This window comes from Pinus tabuliformis, chromosome 5_2 (genome assembly GCF_031772625.1).
Source record: "Pinus tabuliformis cultivar Carrire ecotype Pingquan chromosome 5_2, CPIR1, whole genome shotgun sequence".
Lineage (NCBI taxonomy): Eukaryota > Viridiplantae > Streptophyta > Pinopsida > Pinales > Pinaceae > Pinus > Pinus tabuliformis.
This window is the reverse complement of record NC_142306.1, coordinates 619,958,544-619,966,175: the sequence shown is the minus strand read 5'-3', so window position 1 is coordinate 619,966,175 and position 7,632 is coordinate 619,958,544. Positions and strand designations below refer to the sequence as shown.

At 38.7% G+C, this 7,632-nt stretch overlaps 2 protein-coding genes across 2 annotated transcripts; both read left to right on the top strand.

The window, feature by feature from the left end:
- The first annotated feature begins 1,586 nt into the window (after nt 1-1,586).
- On the top strand, nt 1,587-2,737 carry LOC149160564 (uncharacterized). Its single transcript, XM_089434641.1, has 2 exons — nt 1,587-2,068; nt 2,212-2,737. Exons 1-2 carry the CDS (start codon nt 1,587-1,589, stop codon nt 2,735-2,737), a joined length of 1,008 nt encoding a protein of 335 aa, XP_089290767.1.
- A 1,568-nt stretch (nt 2,738-4,305) lies between these two features.
- LOC149160563 (uncharacterized) lies at nt 4,306-5,775 on the top strand. The gene is made up of 2 exons (XM_089434640.1): nt 4,306-5,494; nt 5,618-5,775. The coding sequence occupies exons 1-2, from the start codon at nt 4,306-4,308 to the stop codon at nt 5,773-5,775; spliced, it is 1,347 nt and encodes a 448-aa protein (XP_089290766.1).
- Nucleotides 5,776-7,632: the final 1,857 nt, after the last annotated feature.

Below are 7,632 nucleotides of genomic sequence, written 5' to 3'. Positions count from 1 at the left end.
CTGTTAAATGAAAAATGTCATATTCCTAACAGCCAGCTCGGAAAGGATATATCCCAAAAGTCATGGCAAGAGATCCGTCACAAGGGAAATATCAAACCTGTCAAGACTATTCCCCCTCCCGCTGCCATCAGTATTAACAGTAGTCATCTGTCAGAACGCATTGAGAGTCTTCAAACTAAGGCTTTAGTTGGGAGATGGCATTTCCCGGAATTAGACGATGCGAAAATGAGATGCTGGCTTGAGCAGCAATGGAAGCCTTTAATTGGATATGTTCCGATTATTTCCAGGTTATTAAAAGAATGGTATTGCTTCCACTTTCTAAACTCAGTTGATCTGGAAATCATCCTAAATCATCAATGGGTTTATAAAAGAAGTTTCTTGGCCTTACACAGATGGTACATGGGCTATAATCCATTGAAAAACATTCCATCTAATAACTTAATTTGGGTCAAGCTACCCGGATTACCATTAGAATTGTGGTCAAAGGAAACGCTAGCAGAAATTGGTAATGCAATCGGAAGATGCGTATATGTGGATCCTTGGGTGTTAGGTGAAAAAGACAAACGGGTAGCATGGATACTGATAGATAAACCTTTCAGAGGGGGTTTTCCGGCTCACATAGACATTCAATGGAGGGACTCAAAAATCAGGCAAAGGCTCGATTTCTGGGGGATTCCCTTTAGATGTTCAGTTTGCCATCGCACTGGGCATCTAATTAAGAATTGTCCAAGACGCCTATCAATCAACCGGAAACAGCACAGTCTTAATAGGTATGTTGCAAAGCCCTTCAAAATCTCATCCCCTGACGGGGAATCTGAGATTTCGTCATCTGCAAAGAATAGGTCTCTCACAGATTTTGATGACCATCCGGATATCGCTGAGAATGACCGTCGACTCTCATCTCATCCGAAAGATCCGATCCCATCCATGGAGCCTGTCTCGGACCACGACATTCCTGTTAATCCATACATTCCGGAGCCTATATCTCCGTCTATGCCCCCTTTGGAGCCTGCTTCGGACCACGAGATCCCCTGCCCGCGTCCGACTCCGCATCCTCTCTATGAAACCATTAATGAAAATCTGTTCAATCCATCCTCTACTCCTTCTCAGAATAACAAAAATCTGTCATCAGATAGAGGAAAAGAAATTATGGTTTCGCCTACACCTGTTAACTCGCCTAATTCATCGCCTTCGAATTCGGTAGGCAGTGATCTGGATTTCCTGCTGAACAAAAAATCGCTTCAGCTCAGGGAGCTTACAATTCACAAGCCCCATTCTCAACCGTCCCCTCAAATCAGTCCGAAGTCGGCCAGAAATATAACAGTGAGAAGGAAAACAAAAGGGGGAAGCAGGCATTTCAGGGGGAGAGGGGAGGGCAGGGGGATCCGCAATTTATCTCTGGTTGAAGTCCCAATCATAGACATGACTGAAGACAGGCCTCTTAGAGCATGCAAGGCCGAGAACTCTCCAATATGAATTTTTCAATCTCCATGAATATAAGAGGCTTGGGGACAGATCCCAAGTTTTTGGCCTTAAATTTTTTTTTTCATTCTGTAAGTCCCAAAATAATTCTAATACAGGAGACAATGCATGATGCCTCTGCTGCGGTTTCTTACTTCAGGAAGATGTATCCTTCATGGCACATCTCTGCCACTGAAGCGATGGGGCTCTCGGGAGGGCTAGCAGTCCTTTGGGACCCATCTTGGATCAAGGCGAAAACTTATAGATGTCTGGCAGGAATTTTAATTTCTGCAAAAATGAGAGGACATAATTTTCCCATTAATATTCTCAATATATATGCACCCTACAGGGACAGAATGCTATTCTGGGAGAAAATTTTGGATTCCGAAATTTTTGATGTGGAAAATTTATTGATTGCAGGAGATTTAAACCTCACTTTAAGCATGGACGAGATATGGGGCAGCAAAAGAAAAAAGGATCCTCTTGCTGAAAGGTTGAAAAATGAATTTCTCAAGAGGAATTTAGTGGACGTCCTTCCTCCTCGAATGATCCCGACTTGGGAAAATGGCAGAATTGATGAAGCTTATGTTGCAAAAAGGCTGGACAGGTTCCTTATTCACGCTAGTATGATTGATTGTATGGGTATGCCATTCTCATCAATAGAAAACATTTTCATTTCAGATCATAGGCCAATCATGTTAGGCTGGAAGGAAAAAGTTTCAGGAAAGGATACTCATTCAAGTTTAACAGCTCTTATCTGGAGGATCCGGGATTTAATGATATCATTAAAAAATCATGGATTGAGCTGGCAAATAATAATCCGTCCACGCTCTTGATGACTTTTAAGGACAAAATGGATTATATGCGGAAGGTGGTGAAAAAATGGCAATATGAGAAAAGACAAGCAAACAGGAAAGAACTAAGAAGTATTCAAAGAGCTTTAGATATGGCATCGGAGGCTATTGCCTCTCATAGTTTATCACTGGAGTCGAGATGCCTCATAAAGGAGCTGCAAAAAAAGAAAATTAAAATTTTGGAACAAGAGGAATCCTATTGGCGGCTAAAAAGCAGAGCGACTTGGATTAAAGAAGGGGATAAAAATACAAAGTTCTTTCACAATTTCGCAAATGCCAGACGTGAAAAAAACTCCATATGGAAGATAAGAGATGGAAATGGTCAGCTCATTTATTCCCAGCAAGATATATCAAACGAGGCAGTAAGATTTTTTGGCAAGCAATATCAAAGATTTGAAGGAAATTTTCCCAAAGATGTTTGATGAGGAAACAAATGATAGAATTTTTCAAAAAATCTCTGAGGAAGAGCTGCTTGGGGTTATGAAGTCATTTAAATCTGATAAATGTCCAGGGCCGGATGGCTGGACAATTGAGTTTTTTACTCACTTCTTTGACCTTTTCAAAGGGGATTTGTTAAAAATGGTAGAGGGCTCAAGAATAGCGGGCAGTATAAATACAAAGGTTGCTTCCACCAATATTGCCCTTATCCCAAAGAATGATGAAGCTGAGTCTTTTATGGATTTCCGGCCGATCTCTCTATGCAATATTACTTATAAAATCATTGCGAAAATAATCGCAGAAAGGATTAAAGGTTCTTTATCAAAGCATATTTCATCAGAGCAGCATGCATTTCTGAAAGGGAGGAACATACAGGATGCCGTGGCAAGTACCCAGGAAGGATTATTTACTATTCAGAAAAGGAAAAGGAATGCAGTCATCCTTAAGATTGATCTCCAAAAGGCATACGACTGCCTCGATTGGGGATTCCTAAGGTGCTTATTGGTAAAGATTGGCCTAAATACTGGTATGACAAACTGGATAATGGCGTGTGTTGAGATGGTGAATTTCTCGGTGATCATAAATGGAATTCCTTCCCCTTTCTTTTCTGCCTCCAGAGGTCTCCGGCAAGGATGCCCCTTATCGCCTCTTTTATTTATCCTGACAATGAATACTCTTAGTCTTCATATAAATAAAGCCGTTGAAGAATCCAGAGTTTCTCCGCTTAAAATTTGTAGGGGAATCTCGATATCCCATAATCTGTTTGTTGATGATATCATAATGTTTGGAATGTTATGCAAGATTACATGGTCATGCTACTTCGAGATCTTGGATAATTTTCAAAAAGCAACAGGCCTTCATATCAATTTTGAAAAGTCTGTCTTTTTTCATAATGAATCGAGCCAGGATGTGATTGATTGGCTGACGGAGCTGTTTGGAATCAAAGCCCATCCTATCAGGCTAGGGTTGAAATATTTGGGCTTTCAGCTAAAAGCCGCAGGTTATAAAAAGGCAGACTGGGGATGGATTTTAGACAAATTTTACAAGAAGATTTCCGTATGGCAGTATAGATATCTCTCTCTCGGGGGCAGAGTGATCCTCGCCCAGTCGGTTTTAAATCAGTTGATGGTATATTGGGCTCATTTATTTGCCATCCCAGCAAGCATAATTACGGCAATGAATAAGCTCACGGCGAACTTCATATGGGGAGATCAAGTGGGGAAAAAAATACCATCTCGCATCTCTAGCCAGTATTTCCAAACCAAAGAAATGCGGAGGCTGGGGGCTTTTAGAATTGAAATCTTTTGCCAGAGCTTTACTATGCAGGACTCTATGGAGAGGCATTTTCGAGGATGGTCCGTGGAGTAACATTATTCGTTTCAAATATCTAAGAAGGAAGAAGTTGGCATATTGGCTCAGAAAGGAGCAATTAGGCTCTTCTAGGGGATCTCCTATTTGGCAAAGCCTTCGGAAAATTGGCAAATTTTTTCTGGAAAATTTATTCTGGCATTTCCAAACAGGTAAAAATATTCTCATTGGAAAAGACTGTTTTATGGGTGGTGCTGAAGTGATTGAGATTCAGAATTCTCTTCTAGACTTTCTCCACAGGAAAGGTATATTTTACTGGGAGAGTCTTATTGCTGGATGGAATGGCCTGATTCCCCTATGGAAGGAAGCTGAATGTATGGGGATGCCTTTAGACATAGCTTTGCAGTGGGACCAAATCAAAATCCAACTCAGGAACTGTGGAATTTTTCGTTCAAAGGAACATGATGATCTCATTTGGAGAAGTTCAAAGGTTTTATATGCTGTCCAAGTAAAGGATGTTTACAAAGATCTGATTAGCAAACTACCTTCTCTCCTCAAACCCTCCTTTCCGCCCATTCTCTGGAAAACAGGATGCCCCTCAAAAATGATCCTGTTCTCTTGGCTGGCTTTTCACAATAGGAACCTCTCTTGGGATAACTTAAGAAAACGCGGTTGGCAGGGTCCGGGTGTATGCTCCATCTGTTGGGCTGAAGAAGAAACCAACTTCCACCTTTTCTTTGATTGCAAGAAGACTCGTCTTCTGTGGTGGAATCTGGAGAATACCCATGGTGTACAGCACATGTCTCATTCTTCTATTTCTGATGCTTTTTTATGGTGCAGCCTTCAAAAGAAATCATGGAGATCAATCTTCATCATTACGGTATGGTGTATATGGAAATGGCGCAATAAGGTTGTCTTCAATGGTAAGGTCTCCCATCTCATGGAAATTATCTCCACCATCTCTTCTATATTTGAATCGATCCCGCAAAGCATATCCAAGGATCCAGATCAGAAAGAAAGTGTGAGTCAGCAGGACCTGTCTGCTATGCCGAGAGCCTTCTTCGATGGGGCTGAACAGGATGGCCAATGTGGCTGTGGGGTTTTTATTGTGGTAAATGAAAATTGCCATTATCATCTTTTTTGGAATGGAGGGAGTGGTTCTAACAGTAAGGCGGAAGCGATGGCCCTTGCTGGCCTTCTTCATTTTTGTCTTTTTGTCAATCTCCAGGATGTTTCCATTTTTGGTGATTCTAAGGTCTTGGTTGATGGTCTTCGTGGTAAGAACATCATAAGGAAACCGCAGCTCTCTGGATGGATTGATAGGATTAATTTTTTATGGAACAGATCTAAGGGTGTGTCCATTCGTCACATCAAGAGGGATCTTAACCAAGCCGCAGATGATTTATCCAAAAAAGGGCTCCGGATGGCTCCAGGTTTATGGTTCTTGCAGGTTTCTTTTGAGGGCAATATTATATCCATTCAGGACTTCCTCCCTCCTGATTTCTAACCTTCTCTTGACTCTGGCTCTTTCATCTTTCTCTGGTTTTGTTTTCTAGTAAGCTCTGATATTTCTCTCTGGTCGCTGAAGCTTTGCTTTTCCAGTGATCGCAGGTTCTTCATGAGTGTTTACATACTCCTGCTGCCGGAAGCAGTATACCAGGATCCGTTTCTTTTTGCTGCCTTCGATTTGCTATGGACTGCGAGTCCTCTATAGTTTCAGTCCTTTATTGTCTGTAAATTTTTGGTTTCATTAGGCAGTCCTGTTCAGATGCTGTTCAATCTTATTGGGAGCTTTTTTGGTTTATGCCGATCCTATTATAGGCTCATATATGTGGAACAATTCCGTCTTTCAGTTTTGGTCTGAGCCTTGGTGATAGATCTTTCGTATGTTTTTATATCATGTATATGAAGAACAACTGAACTGATATAATGTTCTTGTTTATATTTCTGATATAAATGCAATATAGCTTTTTCGACCTGAAAAAAAATAAAAATAATTCTCTTTAATGTCTAATGCAAATTCTCCTAAATTTATTGGATAGCTAGCTAAAATCTACCCCATAATTAGTAATGAGAATTCAGTTTCTCCGGGATTTTGCGGAGCTTGCTAAAATCTACCCCGTAAGTAGTCAATAGATTTAGTAAGGCTTTTGCCATCGATGGTCAATTGAAAGATTGAGGTATTTACTTAGTTACAGTGAATAAAAAGATTAAGCATGAAGTATTTACTCATCTAAGGTGAACAAAAAAGTATTTACTCATCTCAGGTGAACGAAAAACACCCATCAACGATCAACTAAAGTGTAAGTGTTTGGAGTGACTCCATGAATGGACTGCATGTTATAAATTTTATGATGGTACATTGCGGATTTGATTGTTAGTCGCATCTGGGTAAATTATTAATTAAATGTATTTATTGGTATTATTATTAAATTAGTTTAATTATATGAGTGTAATGCATTAAATCATCCATTAAAGTTGGATTTAATTAAATATAATTAAACATAAAAAGTGTAAAATCAGTTTCTTAGAACATAATAATAAAATATTATAAATTAGTGATTAAAAATATAATAAAATATTGAATTAGTTATTTTACGACGAGATATAGCGATAACTTATTTTTTTCACTACCATCTATGTAACTATAGTTAAATTAAATTGAAAATTTATAAATTCTATAGTTAAGTTGGATTGAAAAATCATGTACAATTAAAATTAATTAATTTTTTTTAATAGAAGTAAAGAAAATATTTGACTTATATAGAAGGAAAAATATATTATTATTATTATCTATTTTTAAGGTTATGACCAAGTCATACACTAAATTGGTGTATGAGACTTCTTTGTTTGTGGGACAAGGGACTCATCTCCCTTTTTTGTGGAACAAGGGACCCATCTCCCATCCCCCTTTGTTTGTGGGACAAGGGACCCATCTCTGCGCAATGATTTGACTGCTAAAAGTCTACGAAGGCATACATACTCTACCCCCGTGTGATCTCTTCGGAGGAAACACATGCTCTTAACCATTAGGTCTACTGTGAGACCCCCATACATACTCTACTGCTAAAAGTCTACGAAGGCGTACATACTCTACCCCCTTGTGATCTCTTAGGAAGAAACACATGCTCTTAACCATTAGGTCCACTATGAGACCCCCTTGTTTGTGGGACAAGGGATCCACGGAAGGGTTTGTCTACTAAAAGTCTATGAAGGCATACATACTCTACCCCCTCTAGGTTTGAACTTATAATCCCTTAAGAGAAAACACATGCTCTTAACCATTAAACTCACTCAAACTGTATATACTTCAAGAACTAATGAATTATTCTTTGTCCTTAAACAACTATAACTTTAAAATAAAATATAAATAATAGTTCATAACTTCTTATTTACATTATATATTATTAATTACAATCTAAATTAAAATTAAAATCACATAATAATATAATGAAAATACTATATAAAAATCTAATACATAATATATTATATTTGAGATTGGAAGATTGTATGAGACGAAAAATTTTGATCTTACATTTTTTAAATATTTACATCTAATACATAATATATT

Excerpts from the sequence above, each read along its gene's own strand:
- LOC149160564 (XM_089434641.1), top strand. The coding sequence starts at position 1,587 with ATGCATGATGCCTCTGCTGCGGTTTCTTACTTCAGGAAGATGTATCCT. Across the intron at positions 2,069-2,211 it reads GTTGCAAAAAGGCTGGACAG|CTCTTATCTGGAGGATCCGG; the intron begins GTTCCTTATTCA and ends CAAGTTTAACAG.
- LOC149160563 (XM_089434640.1), top strand. The coding sequence starts at position 4,306 with ATGGGTGGTGCTGAAGTGATTGAGATTCAGAATTCTCTTCTAGACTTT. Across the intron at positions 5,495-5,617 it reads AGGGCTCCGGATGGCTCCAG|TAAGCTCTGATATTTCTCTC; the intron begins GTTTATGGTTCT and ends TTTGTTTTCTAG.